This window comes from Oenanthe melanoleuca, chromosome Z, assembly GCF_029582105.1.
Source record: "Oenanthe melanoleuca isolate GR-GAL-2019-014 chromosome Z, OMel1.0, whole genome shotgun sequence".
Taxonomy (NCBI): domain Eukaryota; kingdom Metazoa; phylum Chordata; class Aves; order Passeriformes; family Muscicapidae; genus Oenanthe; species Oenanthe melanoleuca.
In genome coordinates, this window is record NC_079362.1 from 49,676,099 (window position 1) to 49,699,788 (window position 23,690).

Consider the following 23,690-nt stretch of genomic DNA (forward strand, 5'->3'; position numbering starts at 1 on the left):
CCAGAGTTGGGACCATTTCAAAGTTAGATACACACTAACATTAGTCTTTAATAATACTCCTTCTTATGTATTCACAGAAATTTCCTAGACATACAAGATAGACTTTTTTTTTTTTTCTTATTTAAGAAGGCTGGCTGAGGATGTTTCTTTAAGCAAATACAGAGCGTGTCAAAGCTGCTTGTTGGGAATGAACTTCCTGTAAGAGGAAATGTGAATTTCAGAGATATAGTATTGAAGCCCAGCAGTAACAGAGTGGGAAAAAACCTTTAAGGAAAGAAATGAGTTGACAAGGAAACCAGTATTTTCTGTCATTCTTTCAGGTGTGATGCACTACATATTTTCCAATCTGAAAATCAGGAACAAGCTTTCAGTTTTGCTATTGAGGAAATTCACTTCTTGGCCTTTGACATTCGTTTGTCTTTCTCACTGCTGATCACTTTTTACCTCAGCAGACAACTTCTAATCTTCCCTGAGCTGAAATATATGGCGAAATTGCCTGTAGTGTCACATTGGATATGAACACAGCCCAACCCTGGACAGAAGGACCTGCTTCTCTTGGTGTCTGACTACACGTAATGTCAGGTTGTCTGGTACGATGCCCCATCTCGTCTCCACATCCTGTCCTGGGAAAGTCACAGTGCAGTGCATTTGTAATTAGGCAATGCTGATGGTTTAAAAAGTTACACAATCACAGAGTACCTAGTATTACAGCAAGTACTGTAGTGCAGAAATAATATACAACTGCTCTCAAACCAATCTTCCCAGAAACACTGGAATCCAAAGCAGCAACACCTGCAAAAAACAGCCACAGAAACAAATTAGTAAAAAACTTGTCTTATAACAATGTTGTCATTTTTGTAGAGAGAATTAATTATTGTCTCTTATTTCTATGAATGAAATTTTTCTTTATTCAAGATGCTTCTAAATACTTAATGGACACTAGCACTTCTGAAAAGTATCTGTAGCTCACCAACATATTTGTTCTGCTTCTTTGCAAAAATCTGTTTTTCCTTTTCTTTTTTCCCCCTTTTTCTAGGAGAAAGAAAATTGAGTTTTCTTGATTCCCTGATGTTTGTTTCTTTGGCTTATAAGAATATATCACAATATATTTCCTTATTCGCTTAACTTTTTCCAGATCTGTAACATTTTGGCTTTAAAGCAAAAAGCCATGTGAAAAGAGTTGCTCCGATCTGTTACCTCAGGTTGCTCAAAGGCACATCAGACAAGTAAGGATCATTTCTGGTCAGTTTGTCTTCATTAAAAGGCTTACTGTTTTTAAATTTTTGACTAAAGCTTTTTCTGAAGTTTGGGTAGTTCACACTTTTCCAGGTGTATAAGTCATTGTCAAGAACAGAGGGCAGATTTACCAATGAAGGTAGGGAAAGTGCTGAGAATACTGAGGTCAATTTAGCTTCTGGACACAATATTAGATGAAGTTTCTCGTTAAGTATTTCTTAATTGTTTAGAAGATTTATAAAAGTTGTATGTGTAAAATCATTAACTAGGGTAAAATGAGCATTGTGACTCCAAAACTTTTCTGTTTATAAGAACATTAGTTAATAATTCAATGCTATCTCTTTGTTACACATTTGTGATCCATTTATATTTGTATGTTTATTGAGTCAGTTTATCAAAGACTGGCTAGATTCTTTTGTAGACAAAAGCAAAACCACCAGGAGGATATTTAGCCTTACAGAAATGTGATTTTGTTAGGAAAAAACAGTTTCAGAAGTGAAGGAAGAAAAATCAAGAGATCTGACACACATGTAACTTACTGATCTTTGAGCTCAAAAAGGATCTTAGAAAGCACAGTTTAACCATGTGTTGGTGTTTCATTCAGAAAGTATATTAACAGCACTGACAACTTGTGCCTAAAGTACTCATATAATGTCTTACTAGTTCTGTTAATTGTTATTTAAAATGCAAAAAATACTCAGAGGGGAGAATGAAGGTTATTTTATTTCATAATCTGATTATCTTAGGGTCTTCCATGGGATAGTGCATCATTGGATTGAGTACAGAAGAACTACACATATATACAGAAATTATACCGCAAAGATTCTCTCACTTGTAGAGAAAATAAGGATAATTAATGAACTATTCATATGGCAAATAAATACAGATTAATACAGAGAAAAATGCCACAGCTATTACAGGAACCTTTCAGCAGGAAGGATATTGTTTGAGGCAGAAATAACGGAACGGACACAGAATCTGGGCCATGAATTCTATTCCTCACCTTAGGAACTGGGGTGGGAAAAAAGGTAGAAAGGAAGACTTTTCAACTGCTGTGGGCTCAGCTGTGGGAATCATGGCAGCAAGAACTCCTGAGAATGGATAGTTTTGGAAGGAAACAGTTAAAACTGGAAGATTTGGGGAGGAGGAGGGAATTGTTTGGTCCAAAGTGACCTTGCAGCTGGGAATGTTAAAAATGTCAGTGTGGGAAAACTCCATTTATTACGCCTAGGGTGGTTCATCCTGTGCCTGTTCCACTGAGAAGTGGGATTCCTGTGGAGAGGTAACACACTCTCAGAGACACGCAGGAAGCCTTCTGTTACAGCGAGGCAGGCCGCAAGCAGCTCCCTAGCGCTAGCCACTAGGATGAGCTAAGCCTAACAGAGCATCTGTCTCCATGTGTCTCTGCCACCTGGTATTGCTGATGAAGTAAAGAAATAAATCTACTCTTTGCGTTTCAGCTGTCACTTGGTGGTTCCCTTGGTTACCTGAGTGTGTCAATTCACACCAACAGTAATAAATAATGCTTTCTGTGGACAGGCCTGTTTTCAAATCTGTCAATATTGAAACTTCTGTGCCTGATAAATTAACTTGGATAAATTCACACATTTTTTTTTAAAAGAGAGCAAACAGGTATTGCCACAGTTTTGTATCTTTTAGTGAAAAGTTCATAAAACCTGGAAACTATGGAATTTTATTCTAAAACTTGTGCCTTCATATTTTTGGAGGTTTTTTTGCCTGACAGTCTTGTTGACTTAGTCAAGAGCCTAATAATCATGCAAGGTAATTTCCCTGGAGTAGTCTGTTATAAAGGTCCTACAGTTAATATGAAAGGAGAATCCTGTGACAGGCATTCTTCTGGCTTCATATGAAATCCCTTTGCAAACTATTACGCTCACTAGAGTTACAGAGGTATAATAAAGGGTAAACTTTGCCCCTGCTTTTTTAAACTGGATAATGTTCCTGTCAGTGAGTAAGCTGTGCTAGGATCCAGCCTGTCCTTCCATTGTTATGTTGGTGCTGCTTTGCTGGTAATCAAAAAACCACACAAATAATTCAGACTGATAAAGCTGAATAAGTACAAGTATGGTTTGAGGACGGTAAGTGTGGGGTTTGCATTTTTTTGAAAGTTGCTGTAGTCTGAAACCTGCATTCAGAAGGAGGCTTCCATTTGGAGACTGAAATAGCATTCACTACAAGTGCCACAGACACAGGTTTGCACTGGGTGATGTATACTGCTAAGCTCCTTTTTTTTTCATGTTAGCTTGTTACTCACAAGAAAATATGATATATAATAATAGACTTCTATCCAGATACATTCTACTGTCATGACTGAGCAATTGATAATATAATTGATAGCTACTAGCCTTTTTCTCAAGATAACTGAAAATTAAGATTCCCTTTGTAGTAGCATCATGTTTACAGTTTTTTTTGACATAACTGAAAGAGTTAATGGAAGATGTACTGAACAAAGCACTAACACAACTACTAATTACATTAGTAGTACTAAACTGCTACACAGCACTGATTTCAGTTTGGAAGAAAACTAATTTCTCGAACTAAGATGGCAGATATGCTGCTCCAAAAGGAATGCCTGCAGTGTCATTCAAAATTAGATCACAAAAGCAGTGTAATTAGGTTTGGTTATCTACTTGGGATTACCAATAAACTTTTACAACTAATTTATTTGTTCTTTCTCCTATCTATCTATCTATCTATCTATCTATCTATCTATCTATCTATCTATCTATCTATCTATCTACCTATCTATCTAGTTTAAACATGTTGAAATAGATAAGATGGTAATATAATTTACTGTATAGTTTGAACAGGCATTATGGATTATCTTCCATCCCTGAGCATTTCAAAACTGCAGTATTTCTGATTAGTCCTTTAAATTTTCCTATAAAATATTTCCTAATTCAGCTGTAGCTACTGAAGCACAAAATACAATTCTGTGGCTATGATGCAAATAGGCTTAAGTGATATCATCATGAAAGACACCAACTGATGTTAAAATCTGTTAATCTATCTACATCTCTCCCCATAAAATTTTTGCAGAACAGAGTTAAGGTCTTAGTAACTGAAGCTGAATTTTGGAATCAATTGTCTAGTCTTCTGCAATTCACCTCCGATGTTTTCTATGTTACAGTCTCCAGCTTGAAGCTCTTAGTAATCTTCTCTGGTTTCGCCCAGTTTTCTCTTGTTTTGCATCACATACACTTGCAAAATAATAAAACCCAAAACAATCAGTGAAATCAAATATCTCCCTTCTACTCTTTCTTGTACAAGGACCTCAAAACCCTACAAAAGTGAAATGCTACAACTGCAGCAATTTAAAAAAATTGTACATATTTAAAACTACTGCCCTGAAATACTACTGGATAAAGCTACATAAGGAAATAGTCTGATTTAAGCAAAACTATGCTGAAAATATGAAACATGGTGCTCCAGAATTTTTTACCGGTAGCCACTGAACATAAAATTTGTTCACTTTAAAACTGTTCACTGTAAAAATGCGTAGGTACAAATGGTGAAATGGCTTTGCCTTGAGGTATAGCACTGTAATTCCAGAGTTGTTCACCATGCTCTTGTGAGACCAGTGCTGCGGTCCTGTGAGATCCAGAAGTGAAAAGGGTCCTGTGAAGGACTGGAAACAATCACAGAGATCTTCTGACGTACAGTACTTACCATCTTCTTAGCTCCCTAGTGAATAACACCTACACCCTTAGAATATGTCATACCATTCTATAGACAGGAATACGTGCACCTATGCACACAGATTTATGCTTCCAGGCACTCTTTTTCAGCATATTATGAGAGATTTAATCTACAATTTGGTCACTGTTTTGTTCAACAGCAAAAATCATGCCTAGACTCATTGGCATTTTTTATTGCTGCTCTACAAATTTCGTTGTCATCACCAAGTGAATCTCTTGCAGTACTTCTTAGCTGTTCTCAAACTTCTGAAGATTGGTGGAAGTTGACAGGATCATCACTTTATCTGCATACACATTGATCATTATGTACAATCCATAAAAGGCTAGGCTGTTTAACTCCTTTTGCAACATAGCTACACTTGAGGATCAAGATGTGAATTGTCCCAATGCCACTTAGCCAGCTCCTTGCACTGATAGTTGTTCTCCTTAAGTGACGCAGGGCCCAAAGGAAGAGTCTGGCTCAAGGTTCTTCCAAATTCACACTGGTTTATTTCTCTATTAGTATCAGAAGCTAATTCAATTCTGACAAAAAACAACTCAAGTACGGTGCACATCAACTGTACACTATATTCTTTAAGGGTTCTGATATCTAATTTCCTATCTAATTCCCAATTGTAACAAAAATATAACAACAAAGGTTCCTGTAGAATAGAACTGTATGGCTTTTAGACCTTCTCAGCTATGACCATGATGCTGATCGTGGCAAATGGCAAAAAAAGGGCAAAACACAGTTCTGAAACTGCTCCAAACTGTCAGCAGACTTATTGATTTGAGGAATTTCTGTGGTCACTAGATAATCACAAAATAATTCTCAATTTCTCCCAGGTGTTCACACTTTATTTCTTCATGTCTATTTTGGCTCTTCCGGCTGCAATATGCAGTCACTACATCCAAGAAATTATATGATTGGTGGACGTCCAGGAGAGCAAAAATTTTTTACAGAATGTTGCATAAGATATGTAAAAATAGAAAACCATAGTTGACTCTTAAAATGGATATAGAGAATTTCAATAGGCAATCCTTATAAGAGGACCACAATATCTTATATAAAAGAGGTAATATTATTTTATTTCTGGAGTGAACTATGTTATGTGTTGTTGCTAAAAGGCAATATTTATTCATTAAAAATACTAGAGAAAAAAACCTCAAAACAGTGCTGACACTCTGCCTTTGATAAATGGCTGCCTGGAATTCATGAAGTTTCTTGGATTTAAAGATGGAGCTGGAATTATTTCTAATTTAAGACATGAGCAGTATCAAAATTTCAGCTGCATCTGACTGTGATATGACTTCTCTGTTCCGAATTGGTTTTGAAATATCATTTACCTAGCACTGAAAGTTCTCTTTTAATCCACTGGTCACCACAGAGCTGGTCTTTCTTAGATGCAAGTGAAAATTTTGAATTAGTTGCCATACTTTTCTTCTACTTGCAAGGGGAAACATTAGCAATACTAAAACAATATTTGGCCTGTACCTTCAGAAGACAGACCTGCTTTTTATCTGAGGAGTGAACACAAAATTCTGGCTTCAGTATTGAGCAAGTTTATTGCTTGCACTAGCAGTGTGTAGCAAGCTTACTGCTTATTTTCTTATTCCTCAATATCTAAGAGAATCCAAATTTACATTCTTGTTCCATGAACTGTATCAACTCTAATCAGTTGCTGCTAGAAAAGAAAGATATCTCACACAAGATTAGATTTCATCATATTCCTGTGACAATTTTGTCATTATTTAATAGTTGGGTTATAGACATAAACAAGAAAACTTCCTTTTCACTCTAGGGAAAGGTCCTTTCTGCTGTCCTATAAACTTGGGACAGTTCAAACATCAATTCAGAAGATTTTTTTCCCAGGGCTTCTGAAAAGAAAGAATTCCAAAGCCAGTTGTCCTCTGTCCTTTTGGTTTTGGCCCAGTATTTAATTTTGTCCTTGGTCTGTGCTCACTTTATGAAGGGAAAATTCTTCCATATACAATTCAGAAAATAAATGCAGAGAGGGAATTCACTGCAGTGAATTCAGAGCCTATGCTTTACTGAAGACATTTTTGAGTCATCTAAGATTTTTCCCTCTTCCCATTTCTAACTCTGAGCCATTTCTCTCTCATTTTGCCCTTTTATCTGTACGATTTTGTAGTACAAGTTTGCCCTATTGTCATTAACCTCCTGAAAGGTAATTTTCTTCATATTCTCCCTGAAATTTCAGTTTCCAACCTAGGTTCAATGGCAATTTCTGCTGCATCTTCCAAAAGCTGAATGGTGAATCTTTTTTTTTTTTTTTTCCTGATGCTCTGTGGAACTCTCTGGGAAATGCAATACCACATTCCTTGTGTATGAACAAGACTATCAGTACTGATTAAGTAATTCACAACTGCCTACTAAAATACCATCCACATGCAGGACTTCAGACAGCATGATGTTATGTGTGAGTCCTCAGGACTCAGACTGCCTGTAGATAATTCTCAAACATCTTTCACCTGATACTCATCTTGTAATTTTATTTTTTCCTCGTGTTTACTGTGTCATGGGGCTTGGAAGGATCTTTTGCAACTAGTCTTTCCTCAGCTAACTCAATGATCTCTTTAGCTAAATCTCATTAGGAGGTCAGTTCCAAGTCAGATGTTGGTTGAGATGACCAAGTAATGTAAAAGCTATGGCAAATGGAAGCCCCAAACAAACAGTGATATGCAGTCTTCAAATGAGATTTTTCATGATCTACTGTCTTTAGTTTTTACTAGAAGTCTTCCGTTCCCGTTCTGTCAATTCTCCTGTAAGAGCAGTGATCCTTTCTATTCAAATGTCATTGTTATTTACTGTAAAGGAGAAGGATTTCTATGGCAGCTTGTAGCAATTACCTTTTCAACAGACTTGATAGAAATTTCATTAATTGCTCTTCTTTGGAACAAGTGATTGTTCCATTAGTACGTTGTGTAAATGCAACAGAAGAATGTCTTACAAATGAAATGAAAAAAACTAGCACATGACAGGGGGACAGTGCGAGGGAGAGAGTGGGAAAGAGAGATAGACGCATGCAGGTAATGCCTAAGCATCTGTTCAAGCTATTTAAAATCATCAAAAAATTCAAGTCAGAAAATTCTCAGTTTCTAATTACATGATCTAATTAGATTTGGATTAGCATATCAAATATTGATCTCTTAACTTTGGAGAGGCATTGAAAAAATATTATTTGAAAAAAAAACCCCAACAGACAGACTGAAGTGTGGAATGCAATAATGGTTACAACTTTGAGAGATACTGCTGATATCACTGAAAGATGTCTTGGATCATTTAGGATGGGGTTGAAAAAGTAAATTCTTTCTAAATGACAGATAGAGTGGAATGGGAGATGAAGAGTGTATAGCAAAAAAAGGGTTAAAATAATTCTAAAACAGAGGGCATTTCAGATAGGATTTAAAGAAAAATTTCTGACCCTGGATATCAGTTTGCTAAGGGGCTACTGTGCTGTCTTTTTGGCAGTTGGCACATTCATTGTATCATGATCTTGCTCTACACAGCCTATTGGAGACATGCAGACGAAAAGGGTGTTAGTACTGCCTTCTATTCATCACTTCTAGGAACATTTTAATTCTTTCTCTAGAAAGCTCTTAGAGGTTATATAATCTAAAGTTAATGCCTTTTCAGGAGAGATGATGTTTCTTGGTTGGAATGTAAGAAAAACTTAAAAGGAAGGAAGATGACACATCTATCTATGCCCAGATGGACAGGCTAACGATTCATTAGAGAAATCAGATTCAGTTCAAGGATGCAGCAGAAATATAGACCTTGCACTGTTGCTGGTGATACCTGTACAGAGTGTATTCAGAAAACCTGTAGTATTGAAAGTACTTGAATTCCCTCAAAATTACTGGTGGCAAAATGTATAGGTATACAAGATTTAAAAAAAGACCTTTAATATGACACTGCATTTTTAGTCAATTGTGGTATCTACTCATAGGGAATTTGAGTGAAAAAGGTGGCTGAAATCTGGTTTACTAGGGGAACAGTTGTTTATGTCCTGAGGTCCACATGAGAACAGCAGAAGACACCAACTGACTTTAGACCCATCCACAGTGGTGCCACCAGCAGTGCCCACAGTAATATGGCTAGGACAGGAACAGTGACATCTGGTGCCACAAAATGGCTGCTGTGTTGGAGCTCTTTGCCCTTGAGAATTGGTGGTAATCATGCTCCATGAACCAGAAGTGCACTTCAAAGTTTTATTACTATAATTTAAAAACTTAAATAATGTAGGGGCTGTCTCAGTTGTACAAGATCAACTGATATTGATGGGAAAGGAGAAATGACTATGATAAAAGTCATCTGGGCACAAAGTCTTGTCCATTAATAACCAATGACTCTGCTATCCTGCCTGCCTCAATGACTGCACATGGACAGAACTTTTAGCATCCTTTAGTACAACTGAAGGCAGAACTCATTAACAGTACTATAACATCTCCTGACCTTCACACAATTAATCATTCAGAGGGAAGAGGTGAGTCTCCTGTCTGAGCCCAGATAACTAATTACCTAATACTATCAAATGGATCTGATTTTCTTGGAAGTTCTCTTACATACACTTTATGTGGAGAAACTGCAAATGGGAAAAGTCACATGGCCTTGGTAATTCACTAGGATATTTTTATCTCCCAAGCAGTTGTCAAAATAAGCCACATTTGTGGTGGAATCATTACCTTTAGTAGTAAATTCAAGTAAAAGTGTGTATTTGGCATTGAGAAAACTGAAATGGGCACGATGCTTCAGACTGCAGTGGACCAGAAGTCAAAGCAGGCCCTGGAGTAAAGCAAGAGTTTATTTCTGTAGTAATGGAAGCTTGATAGTTTTGCCAGACCTGCAGCTCAGGAGACATTGTAATTTATAGCTCACATAAAGCTGCCTTGAGAGAAGTAATTGATACTGTATTTTTTTCCACTGTTCTTGAGGTATGCCATGTGTACCTGCAAATGCCTCATCAATTGCTTTAAGACATTTTGGTGTTCCCCATAGCTGAGCCTGCATAAATTCACAATGCAGGAAACTCCCATGCATCTGTTCTAGTCTCTTTGAAGTTGTCTGTGAAGGCTGAAAGGGTAGGGAAGGTCAGAAACATAAGAAAAAGCTTTATTAACATTTTGTCAGGGAGGAAAGATAAGAAATGAGGGAGACATTATTGCAAAACTTGAAACAGACATTGAATAGCTGATAAAATCATGTCATTAATGCTGAGATCTGAGACATGGACCTGCTGTGCTATGTGCTTTTAACACAAAGCTAAAATTTTGGCATTTATGGGTAACTCTGGAAACATCATCAAAGAAAGGTCATTTATCACATATGTGATGTGAATTTTTTGACAGAACACATTCTAGCCCTGAAGAAGATCCACATCAAGATCCACGGCTTATAGTCTGAAAATCAATGTGGCAAGCAGCGTGATATAACCCCATCTAAGAAGGACCATTGAAGAGTGATGGCAAGCAGACCCCTGGTGTTCTCATAGTATCTGGATGTCTGGGGATGTTGCGTTAAGATCCAGATCTCCTGATATTTGCTACTAACAAGGAACTTAGGTGCAGAAAATAAGGCCAGATAGTTTATGTGGATTAGTAAGCTTCAGACTGGGCATTTAAGTTTCCTCAACTTTTCTAAGTACAAGGGAAAAACTGTTCAGGAAACTTGACAGTTGTCTCCAACCTAAGTTCTGCTGTGATCCTGTGACAGAAAACAGATTTGCAAACATTGCCTGCCATTGCATACTGCATGAAACTCACTTCATGAAAAAGAAAGCTAAAAGTGATTAAAGGGGACTAATCTGCTCAGTATGCACCCTTGATGAAATACACTGCACATCTCCACGGAATTTTTGTTCTCAGAATGAAATTAGAGTTGTGAATTTCCAAGACTTTCAAAGATATGCTGTACATACTCCCAAAATTATTAGATTTAAGTCTCAAAACTCCCATGAAGCATATAAGAGACTCCTCTCAATTCTTTCTCCCTACAGGGCACCTAAAAATAACATACTGCTTGTATTTATCTAATATTTCTTCTTTTAGAGCATTACTTCAAAAAAAGTAATGGGTTATGGAGTATTACACTCAATACAGCTGTAGTTCTGATGGCATAGCATGATCTTGAGTAACATTCTAGGCTTTTGGTTTTCATTTTTAATTTTCCCATATCTCTACAGCAGGAGACAGAAAATAAAAATCATTTCTTGATATGAATGATGCACTAGTATGCTATTAACTAATTTGAGGTATAGAAATCTCATGGGTAGATAAAAGAGGTCTATATTTTGAACCGGATTATCAGGGGTAGACTTTTGGGTCAGAGTCAGTAAGTTTACATCTGAATCCATTAAAACGATTATGAGAAGAAGAGAACAATTAAAATTTGGCTCTGAGGCAGTGTACTACTCAGACTATTCCATCCCCAAAGTAAGGTCCTACTAACCAAAATTTTTAAAACAAATACATACTTAGTGCTTATGTCAGTTTTCTTCCAAGCAGGTTAGTGAAAAAATTCCACAAATTGCAACTTGTACACTAAAAAAGTATGTAAACAATGCTCTTCCTCTCTTACACTCAGAAGAGCTGGGTTTGTGAATGAAAACCACATTCTACAAAGCCCTCCATTTGACCAAAGGAGAATTTTGCGTTTTGAATCTGAAAATAGAGATAAGGGTTTTTCTGCTCTAATTAGAGCTCCAAGGAGAAAGAAGCATGTTCCTGATTTAACTGAGGAAATCAGTGAGGGTTTTCCCATTAAGATGGAATTTATTCCAACAAATTAAAATTACTAATACTTTTAAGTTTTGCAGAAAATCCTGACATCTCAAGGAGTGATTCCAACCTCCACTCTCTTTGCTGTGGCTTGATTTACATCATTATGAGCAAACGCATTGGGATCTGCTCATAGGACATGCATTTCTGCACAGCTCCCCATCTCTAAAGCATAGCTGTTTCTTTTCAGGATGCGATGTGACCTTTTAAGACATTATAATCCTAAAAAAGAAAACCACAGACTGCATTTTCAAAAATGTCTTGGTGACAATTTTATATCATAGAATCATAGAATGGTTTGAGTTAGAACGGACCTTAAAAAACAAAACATCTGCTAAAGGCAGGAACATCTTTCACTAGATGGGTTGCTCAGATCTCCATCCAACATGACTTTGGACATTTCCAGGGATGGGACAAACAACTTCATGGGTTTTCCTGTTCCAGTGCCTCACAAACCTCACAGTACAGAATTTCTTTTCACTATCAAATCTAAGCCTACATGTTTTCAGTTTAAATCCATCACCCCTTTCTTAGAACTAGATGCCCATGTAAAAAAGACCCCTCCAGCTCTCTTGCAGACCACTTCAAGTGTTGGAAAGCTTGAACAAGGTTTCCCTGCTACTGAACAAGCCTGTGAACTTGCTGAAGAAGCACTCAGCTCCATCATCAGTGTATTTTATCACTGATAAAATGTTAAACAGACTTGGTCTGGATCCTGGGGTACATCACTACCGACTTGTCTCCAGCCAGACTTCTGCTGGTGATTGCACCCTTCTGGGTCTGCCCATTCCAACAGTTTTCAATTTGTGTCACTGTGCAATTATCTAACCTGTATTGTATCAGTTGTTCTGTAGGGATGTTATGGGAGAGTGTCAAAAACCTTACTGAAGTCAAATTAGAGCATATGACCTCTTTAAAATTCTGAATTTTCAGATCAAACGCGAAATTCACTCTTTCAAAAATTAGTGTAAAGAAGTGAACAAGAAGGGGAATGAAAAATTTATGGAAGATCCAGGATTTGTCTGCAGCTATAACTGTAAACAAGACAGCCCACCGTTTGCCTTACTCTTAGTGGCAAGGTAAAGTATTTCTGCATTTGGTGGTACCTTTTCTAGAATGAAACCCAAAAGTACTTTCCCCCAAAGAAAGCTCATCATTCTTGATTAAACGTCACATGTGCAAGAAAAGCACCACAATCTGCATGCTGGCTAGTTCTCTTTGGTGGGACCAGATGTGTTCTGAGGACATCCACCTCCTTGGAATATATGTATTATGCAGACCTCTACTTCCAGAGATAGAAAGGCCTGCTTCCAGAGATAGAGAGAGAGGGTCCTTGCTTGCAGTGATAGAGAGAGAGGGCCCTTGCTTCCAAACTAGAGCAGCCTGTCCTTAGAGGACTGCACCCCATGAACGAGTGACTCACAACAGTTTTGGAAAGATTGTTTGCCTATGGGAGAAAAGCAGAGAAAAGACTCCTCTTCCTGAGTGAATAAAAGATCTTGAGTGATGAACTGACCAAAACTCCCATGTCCTCTCTTCCTGTGCTGTTGGGAAGGAAGAAGGGGCTGGCAGGGGAAAAGGTGTTTTAAAGGTTTATTTTACTTCTCATTCTCCTCCTCTGACTCTGTTAATAATAAAAGTATATTACACCTTTAAATTGAACCTGATTAGCCCTTAGGGTATTTTTCTCCCAGTCGTTACCTTAACTCATGAGCCCTTTGTTAATTTTCTTTTTCCCTCTCCTCTGCCCAACTACAATAGAAGAGTGTGAGTGAACCACTTTTGTGGCTGTCCAGTGTTTAGCCAGTATCAAACCATGACACTCTGCATAGGCATTGGATTAGATAGTTTCAAGAGATCCCTTCCAACCTCAATCGTTCTGTATGACTCTTTACAAAAGAAGAAAAATTACTAGTACGTTTCATAATCATTCACAGGTTTACTTATTCAATTCAAATGTACATTTCTGATGCTTGGAAGGTTAACATACCTATTTTATAAGGGGCAATATCTCATCAACATCCTGAGGATGGATACGGGTGAATAGTGAAAACCATAATGCACAGACATTTGTGGTTCATTTGCAAAACCCTACATACTCTATTGAAGCAGCTTCTGTTTTTATCTATCTTGTTTCCTTTCCCTTGCCTAAAATCCTAATATAGAAGTGTAGAAAAAAATATGCCCTTACTTTCTACGGAAATTAGACATGCCAAAGTCAGAATCAGAGCATCTATTTTCACCATGACATGCTCTGATTCTGACCCTGGCATATCCAATTATACAGTCATTTCTGTATGTGACTGTAATCTGCAATCTGAAAAATCCAAGCTTCTGTTAGTAGTTACAAATGCAGTTTACTCATAGCAGAACATATCTTTAAAAAGTACAATGTTTTTTAACAGGATGATTCTCGTTTCCCCTGCAAGTGCTGGACAGGGACAGATTTAATAAATAATTAATTTCATGACCTAATGACATAATTTATTTCTGAAGTCACGGGCCCAACTTCACTCACAAATAAAAGCTTGTTCAAAAAAGAAAAGTGTTAGTCTTATCTTGGCGGCTTTTCCTGGATGTCCTATCACAGACTAAGGTTCTCCTCTCCTATACACACCAGCAATTGTTTAACTTCCCTTCATTCCTTTGGACACAGCCCTTGACTATTTTGTGTCATATCATTGTGTCATTTCTCACTCTGCCTTCAGCAGCTTTCCATTCTGGATCTTGCAGCTCTTGACATTCTCCATTTTAATTCTAACACTGGGCTCCTCTCATCCTACATTACAGATATGCTCAAAAGGCCTTGACAGTTTTCTTTAAGAACTTTCTGTTGTAGACTCTTTTGGGGGTGTGCTGCTGTGAAATTAGTGATGAACTTTGGGGAGCTTGAAAGTTTGTATCCTATTCTTGAATTCATTTTTGTAACATGATCAAAATTCCCCTTTCATTTTCTGATCACAACATTCTCTCCTTTTCTTTAGTCAAATGCCTGATGCATTTTCACTAATGTCTAACCAATCAACAAACACTTGGACATGAATACATTGTCAAAACAGGTTTTGTGGAGATGAAAAGGGAGAATATAGGGACGGGCCAATGTGTCTTGATTCACAGCAAGAAGCTGAAAGAAAATAGTTACAATCCTTGCACCCTCAGCAAAGACTTAAAGAATGAAGAGAATTTTGCCTGGCTTTCCCTTTTTTGAAGAAAGTTATTTCTAAGGAAAGGCTATTTGATGGTCAGTTCTGTCTCTTTGCTTTGGGTTTTCTCCACCAAATCTTTCCAAAGTTTTTCCTGTGGGTGAACTGTTAGCAAATTCTAGCATTAAGGGCAGGGCTCCAGCAAACAGTTTGCTTGCTTTTCCCAGAAGATGGAAGCTTTGCTTTTCCTTCCATTACCCCTTCCTGCCACACAGAACTTGCCTGGTTCAAAGGAGTTTTCAGTTTTGGGGAAGTACAACTGGACTCATAGAAATATACAGTGAATGCTAGAACTCAAGGTACCTCATAGAAGTTTGCTGAGACCAAGGAAGTCCAAGTCATGAATGTCCTCTTTTTGTGACAGTAGTTATGAGATCAGCTTTCCCTTGCTTGTGAAATGGCATCACAAGACTACTTATAACAGTTAACTGTGTACCTCAGAATATGCAGTTGCAGCTTTGAACTTGCAAATGCTTAACCAATTTTGAAAATAGGGAGAGACACAAGAATCTATAATTTGCAAAGTCATTAGCTCACAGCTCTATATAATGTCATAGATAACAGTGCTAATCCTTCCAAATAGTTTCTCATTCTCATTATATACAGAAATAACATAATCTAAAGGTATGAAATCTATATTTCTCCGTATAGAGTTCCATCAACCTGTGTTTAGGGGTTATTTCCTTTTGAAAGAAAGCTAACCCGCAATGATAACTCTGTAAGCTAACAGTACATTTTCAGTCATACCTGTGATCATACTTGATATGATTAAAGGCAGAATGATGAGTTTGAGCATTCTCATCAGCACTTCCCCAGGAAATGAAAAGTAGACCTTATCCAAGTTAGACAGTTTGCCATATTCCCGTACCAGCATGCCAATTCCAATACCTAAAAGGGACATAAAAATGTTACACAAATTGGATGTAATTTACAGTAGAGACTTGTGAGACAAGGAGAAAAAATAGCAGAACAAAAAGAGTAATAAACATATTCTCACAGCTATGGTAGAACTTCTAAAGCAAATCAGACAACAGATATTTCCTTTTCTAGTGATAAGCAAAGTAATAACACATAATTCTGAAGTAGAAGTCTTTAAGTATGTATTTGGAAAAATTTGATTAGGTGCCTGATTATCAGTCCAGTCCAGTACTGACTCTTTACTCACCTTTGCTAAAGCTAGAAGACCCATAACTGGTATTAAAAAAAAATCAATGGACTATATAAACACTATCAAACATTAAAGAGAGATGGTGACATAAATACTTCAGATGATTTCCACTGGTGAAAATAAGCCTCCCCAGCAGAACCACTTTCAGTAATTGCTGTTCTACATAATTAGGAAAGAGTGTGACTGTAATCACTAAATTAATTTAATAACTTCCAGGAAACAGATCAACAAAAATACACTCTGCTCATTTCACACTCATTTCACAACACAAATACCAGACTATAAATTCAATCAGTGATTGAGCCACGGCACAAGGCACCTTTATACATCTTATCATCTTTGGATTACTTGAATTATCAGATAGTTCTCACTTCTGAGACAAGGCCAAAACACAAAATTCTTCAGTTTGACAGGCAATATCTTTATTTACCATTCCAACATGGTTTCAAATTAAAATGACCGTTACAAGAAATGTGTTCTTCAGTAACTAAAAAGCACTAGAACTGTTGCTTCATATATGAGCATTGTCCTAAATGCTTCAGTCCTAAATGAACTGAGATCAAAAGATCCAGTTTCTAACCAGATCCAATGAAAGAACAAGTCAAAACTCTTCATAATCAAAATCGAGCTAAATGAAATTTAAGGCAGATTAAAAACCAAACTTTCCTGTAAACAGGGATGGAAAATGAATCAGGTAACCTTCCATGAGAATGAGCTCCTCTAGTCAACTATTAAGATTTCTGATCAAGGTATAATAAAGACAGTTTAAATTCCTTGGAGCAATCTTGAATCTTAACAGCCTTGAAGATATTTGCAATATTATGCAAATGACCTTGATTAATGAATGGTAAACACAATCTAGATCTCTAATCTAGGGACTGAATTAGATGGGTTGAAAATACTTACTCTGCAGTTTTAGATAAGCCCAAGCAAGATAAAATTCTATTTGTAAAATGGTTATATGAATTGAAGTTAGTTGCTAAGACTTTGATCCTGAAAGCACTAGAGTAAACAGCTGGATCTAACATACAGGTAATCTCCATGTCTTCAGACCATTCATGCAATTTAGCATAGACATTTGCTTAAATTGCAGCAAAACTGAACTGAGTACTTACGCAAGTTGTGTAATGCCACTTTACTTTCATCAGGTATCACCAGGACATGTTCTAACCCTCTGCCTTTCATTCTATACGGCGACTGTCCTATTTTACCAGATGGAATTCTGATCATTGTGTTTTCAGCAGGATTGCTAGCAGGTAGAAAGATTCACCCTTGTTTACATTCTTTAGAGTTCTGTTTTCCACTTCTTTAGATTTCACTACAAAAACTTGCCACATGCTCTCAAAATTATAGCAGGGTTGATTTTCCATCTACAGATTTATACCTGTTTGTTTGATTTTTTTGTTGAGGAGATTATTTATCTAATGATAATAGCTGAGAATAGAGTTCCAACAATCTCTGAAATTACATTATTGCTCTCAATTCCTTATTCATGGAATTTCTTTACCAGACAGAGCACTTATATCCATATTAACTTGCGCAGTATGCCAAACTCCAATAAAATGCAGCTTCCTTTCAACTGCAGTTAGCATCTAGCATGTGCTACTTGAATATATCATAGGAGTGTAAGAAATTTTATTTTGTAACACTAACAAGAGAAGATTAGAAATTTAGGAGAATAAACTTACTTTTGTACTGAAAATTGACATATATAGAACTTTTTAATCCTCATCTCAATAACCAAGTTAAACTTGGAAATTTCTTCTGGGAATTATAACGCACAAAAAGAAGTGTGGTCTAGCATAAACATATTTCACATGGTAACACTGCTTTTAACATCACATTGATTACAGCAGCCCTAAGAAGAGACAAAGTCTTAGAAAATCTCAATTTCTCTAGATGAATGCTACTGATAACTCCATTATTTCTGAAATTACAATGGACAATTACTTTTAACAACCTTAAAATCCACTATAGTCTGCAAAGTTGCTTCTATATATTAGCATTCCTCCTTATTTCTATTTTTTTATTATTATTTTTTATTTATAAATTAATTTGCTTCTACTTTTTGAAGAGCAAAACACCCCTTTTCTTACTTGCCCTCTTCATCTTCCTGTTTCAACCACTCCACCTTTCCTCTTGTCCATGATATATTGGTTTTATTTCTTTTCTTTTATCTCTTCTCTTTCTTTTCCTTTTTGTCCACATGGCTAAGTTAGATTATGATTTTTACCACAAGAGCAATCCCTTACTTACAGCTCAATGACTCATACTCCTTAAAAAAACTCTGCAGATGCGAAGAATGATGGTGTAATAAACTGTACAATCCCATATCATTAATTTAATTTTTTAAGGAAAATATATCCTTGTAACTGTGCATAGTACAGCATATGCTGTACAGCATGGTGTCTACATTTCCTCTCCCAGAAGCCACGAAGACAGCAAATGAAAGGTGCAGTCTGGGTCCCTGGGATTGCAATGCACAATAAAGGCCACAGGAAAATTCTCCTGTCTGAACCAATATGAAACAACACATACCCTAACTCCATGTTAGTATTCTTCCAGGAAGCACGTAAGGCTTTTTATAAGCTTGCTAACAGACAGAAAATCCTTCAAAGAAACGGTGTAAATACAGATGAAGCAAAGCAAAGAATGAGGATGAGAGGAACAAGAGAAGAAAAACAGAGCAGAAAAAAATCACTGAATATAAGCACACCAAGTGAAACCCGCTGGCACACATTTTTCAGGGAGTCCCAGCTCAAAAAGCTGGAGGGAATATGTTTCCTCTCTATAGGATGAGCCATTCTTCATTGTGTTACCCAGAAAAAGGGGAGCAGGAATAGCAAGGAGTTAGGTAGCATGTGCAACTGGCTCCACTGTATGTAGCACTAGATCCACCACATCTACCAAGCCTGAGGCTTTACAGGACCTAGGAGATGATGTCTGTGTGTAGTAAGGTGGCAGAATCAATCTGGCCTGTGTATATATGTTGCACCACCACAGAAATCAGGTAAAATGTGTTTTGAGAGACCATGATGCTGAGGTTTCTGTCTATCTGCAAAATTACTTCTGTGACATCTGGGTATCTGACGAACAGTATTTTATTACATCTGATCTTCATCTGGAGTGTCTCTTTGCATATTGCTATTCCTTCTGAAATGTTGTCTAAATTCTTTGTATGGGAAAAATTATAGGGCTACTACTTTCTTCTTCAATACCTTCATGACACAGATTTGGAAATGAGTAAACACACTCTGTTAAAAAATTCGCATAATCTCCAGGTTTAGTAACACTAACATAACATGAGGTGTGTCATAGATTGTCCTACAGCTATTGTAAACTTTTAAAAATGTGCTGGCCATTCAGCAGCCCCCTAAGCAACTCATCAGAGAGACCATTTACAATTTTACAGGAAGTGATAGCTAAAGCCTGAAGCCTTTTTTGTATAATTATGTGAGGTCAACAAAATGCAGATTTTGAATCTGAACCCCGAGCATTTCAATCTGTTCAGGACATGCAGTACATTACTGTACTTATTTGCTTTACATCATAACCCTTGTGGGTTACTTGCTTTTCAGAACCTGATTACATCCCTGATAAGAAAATGGCATGATACCATGCCCCTTTACTTTCTTTACCTTCACAGGTAGAACAACGCACAATTTAGAAACAGATAACTGCAGTCCACACATAGACATGCCTGCTTCTATTTCTCACTGACAGAGAATATAAAACAGAAAAAAATGCTGTCTAACAGATAGGACTCCCTCCTCTTATATACACTCATGGATTAGAACACTGGTTTGGGATGCACAGTTTTAACTGACAGGGAATTCATAAGTGTGCATGACACTGAAGAAGCAGCATATCACCTTCACCTCTTACTGACTTTATTATGTGAATGAAACTTAGTAATGAACCATATAAAAAATGAGAGAAGTAATCCAGCATGTATTTTTGTAGAACTATTAATCTGTTTTGTAAAATGATCTGTTCTGTAGTACATGGAGTGATTTGAAAAAAAACCAAACTGTGGGATTTATTTCTCCTGTTTTGTTAAAATTTCATAATAAGGAAACTCCTATTCACTGAAGCAGAGTTAGTGACCCTGTCTGATGCTGATAGACAGTGTGGGAATTATAGGAATTTTGCTTTGACACAGCATTGAAAGAAATAAAAAAAAAAGTCACATTGTTCAAACCTGGTATTATTTAATATCTATTGTGCTATTAACTAAGCGATTAAGCTCTTCATAATTTCACATTATATGCTGCACGTGACAGACTAAAACACAACTGCTTCTATAATTTTGGTGAGTTTTAACTGGATTAACTTCAGCAGATAATTCATGGAACTGAAAAGGCTAGCAAACAAAGTTCACCGACTTGTTTTCAAAAACAATACAAAACATTCAATATAACATGTCAACTTGCAGGACACGCAGGAAATATTTTTTCAGTGTGATACATTCTCAGTCTTTTAGTAATATTTTATAAATCAGTTTTGTATTCTCTTTCCATAGAGGTCCTCTTATCACTGGCTGTTTCAGTGCAAAGAAATACAGTGCCAACTACAGGACACTTAAAGAAAGGATGGGGAAGAATATATTACTAATTCTTATAAACATATTATTTCATCTCTTTTTGAATTATTTTTAATACTTTCTAGTCTTACGCTTTTTACTGTTTTACACTCTACTTGACAATATATCTTCCAATAAACAAACTGATGTTGATTGAAAAAAGAAGATTCTTAGAAAACAACTAAGGTATACAGTTTCAGGAGTATAATCACATGGCAACTAATCTTAACTCTCCAGTTGCATGTGTTAGCCAGACTACCAGCTTGCTTACAAAGGCATGTGAAGAAAAGTTCTCTCAGAAATCTTCCAGAAGAAAGTTTCCTTATCAGGTCTTGGTTTACTGAAGAATATTTAGTAGCAATGTATAAAGAATTTGTGCTTGTTCTCCCTGATGCTCTCCGATTATCCTGTTGAAGGTTCAGTGGTTGTAAATTCCTTCACACAAGTAACACATTGTCATCTAACTGCAGTGTGAGAAAAATTCAGGTAGACAGTGACTCCCTATGATGGACCTTCGGGAATGAAGGCAAGGTGGAATGTTGGCCAGAGGGGGAAAAAATCAGCCTCTCCAGTGTGGGTGTACTTCCTTTACTTACAGTAGGTTTGAAGGCTACTGCAAACAGCAAACCCACATAACTCCTGCTACTTTCCATGCTGCAGGAGCCTGGAGCAGGTCTAATAACATAATAATAACTGTCTGTAGCAGTCACTATTAACACGGACCAGCCACTCTGCTGTGCAGCTCTGCACAAAGCACACCTCACCCTTAGTCAAACTAAGGGCAGTTAGTTCACTCAGCCAGGAAAACTGAAATATTCTATGGCTATAAAATGGCTATTTTCCTGTGACTATGTGACCACAGTTCTACTAAATCTGAACCAGTACTCCCTCCAAACACGCAAAGAGCTAACCAGTTTGATTACTTAACACTGTCTCCTATTGGACTCTGCTTTCCTCTGGCTTTCCTCTCCTTTATCTAAACAGACTGTAGATGAATTCCACCTGTACATATCTTCCAAATATTTTCCATGTGCAGATGCAACTTCCTTCAGAGAAAGCCAAGAAAAAAATATACTGCTGAAGGAACAAGAAAAACCTTACAATTGTGCTTCATCAAGCTAGAACTCTTGTACAGAATCTACCACTGTAAAAATAAACTAAGTTGCACAAGAGATAATTTTTTTCATAGTTTTTAAACAAACTTGTTGATTTATTACGTTTGCGAAGTTCTGTGCTTACAACCTCAACAAAACAAATTTATTTATTTTATAAACAATGTCACGTCATAAATTAAACAATTTGGGGAAAATGACAATTCTTTCCCAGCAGCTACACAACCTACATTTCTTCATGAATTTGGAGGTGTCCTGGTAAAAGCACCTGTTCTGTTGGGAAGTACTGCGTGAAACTCATTAAGGTTTCAGGAAAAGTGAATTTAGTGTTGAACACAAAGGAGAACTATAGGGTAATTAAAAGAATGAAGAGCATACCTTCTGAAAGGAAATGAAAGAGATTAGTTTCTCCCCCAGGGATGAGTGAGGTAGAAATATAAAAAATGATTTAATTCAAGTGATGGAGCAATATTTTAATTATTGGATGCTTGGTGAAACTGAATACATTAATTAGTGGAAACTAAGGCTTTCAACCATCATATTGAAGAATAAAGCTTCCTAGGAGGATATACAGCATCAAATAGCCTATCCAGCTTTAAGATGAAGCATGACATGTAACAGAATTTTATCTACAAAGGTGTAACCTGAAGCAGCAGAGGCTAGATATGATAACCTAGAGGGCATCCTTCTATCTCATATTCCTGTTTTTTAAAATTGAAAGGTAACCTGACAACAGCAACCTGTCTTTCCTCTTTTGCAGACCTTCCTTACGGCACCTTTCAGACATCAGTTCTGAAATCATTACCCTTCTCCTTCATCTCATCCATTCATGTAAACCTGTTTTAATTATGCAGTCATCCAGACATGTATAGGTCTTACTGTTTCCATAACATCTCCAAATGCAAAACTACATTTTATAAAGCAGTGCATTGGTTTAGACCCCTTTTCTCAGTCATTTCAGAAATTCATGTCCCCCTAGTTTTAGCATCTAACGTTTTGCTTATATGGCTAACACACTATTGCACCATTGCCACCATTACAATGCCACACACACACACAAAAAAAAACCCTAAATTCTCACCCTTCTTTGTAAAAGCCCATTGATCTTCTGTTCTCTTTCCACAATCTTTGTTTGCTATCCCAAAGCTGCATAAGCACCTTTGTACATGGATAGCCCGATAGATACAAGCTCAGCAGAGCACATCAGGAAAAATGCATCTTCATTTAAGGCCCCTAAAACACAAAAAAACTAAATGGTTGGTAGTGGTATAAGAAAGGCGAAAGCCTACTAACTGGAAATATCTGCCAGACTCTGACCCTTGTTTTTGTTTCTTTGATGAGAGAAGGACAGTAAACAGGACATTCTGTTCTAGCTCTCCCCTTGCTGAAAGAGCAGTGGAATGATTGTGACTAAGATAAGCAGCTGGAAAGGCAATTTAGTGGACACTAAAGATAGACAGATAGTACAATGCAGAAACATTGTTATTCTGAAACTAAGGAACACATCAGAACATTGAGAAATCAGATATATGACCCAGAAAATTAGCTCAGATTAAGCAAGGCCAGGTTGTTTGCCATTCCAAAAGTATGAAACGACCATGACATTTGAAATGCTAACTCCAATACAGCCCTGATCTTCAGATGTGATACAGATGCAATACAGATGTGTTCTCACTACACAAGATAATGTTGTGGGACTGTAAGTACAAATGTCTTGCAAAAATCCCATGGGGTATTTGTGGAAAAAAAAATATCCGAACAGCGCAACTGTTGTTTGTGAGTAGTTTCAACCTGAACATTATCTTCTCTTGATGGGGTATATAAGATAAAAGTGTCCTTATGCTTGGTTTCTAAAATGTAAATATAAAAGAAAAAAGAATTGCTAATACAGCA

At 36.9% G+C, this 23,690-nt stretch overlaps 1 protein-coding gene across 1 annotated transcript in view; it reads right to left on the reverse strand.

Annotated features, from left to right (window-relative positions):
- Nucleotides 1-23,690, reverse strand: part of SLC1A1 (solute carrier family 1 member 1) — a 48,657-nt gene that overhangs the window by 19,177 nt on the left and 5,790 nt on the right. The window contains exons 2-3 of the mRNA XM_056513943.1: nucleotides 15,683-15,823; nucleotides 700-792 (exon numbers count right to left, since the gene is read on the reverse strand). Of these exons, the coding sequence (XP_056369918.1) occupies nucleotides 700-792; nucleotides 15,683-15,823 (234 nt within the window). The remainder of the gene's footprint in view (nucleotides 1-699; nucleotides 793-15,682; nucleotides 15,824-23,690) is intronic.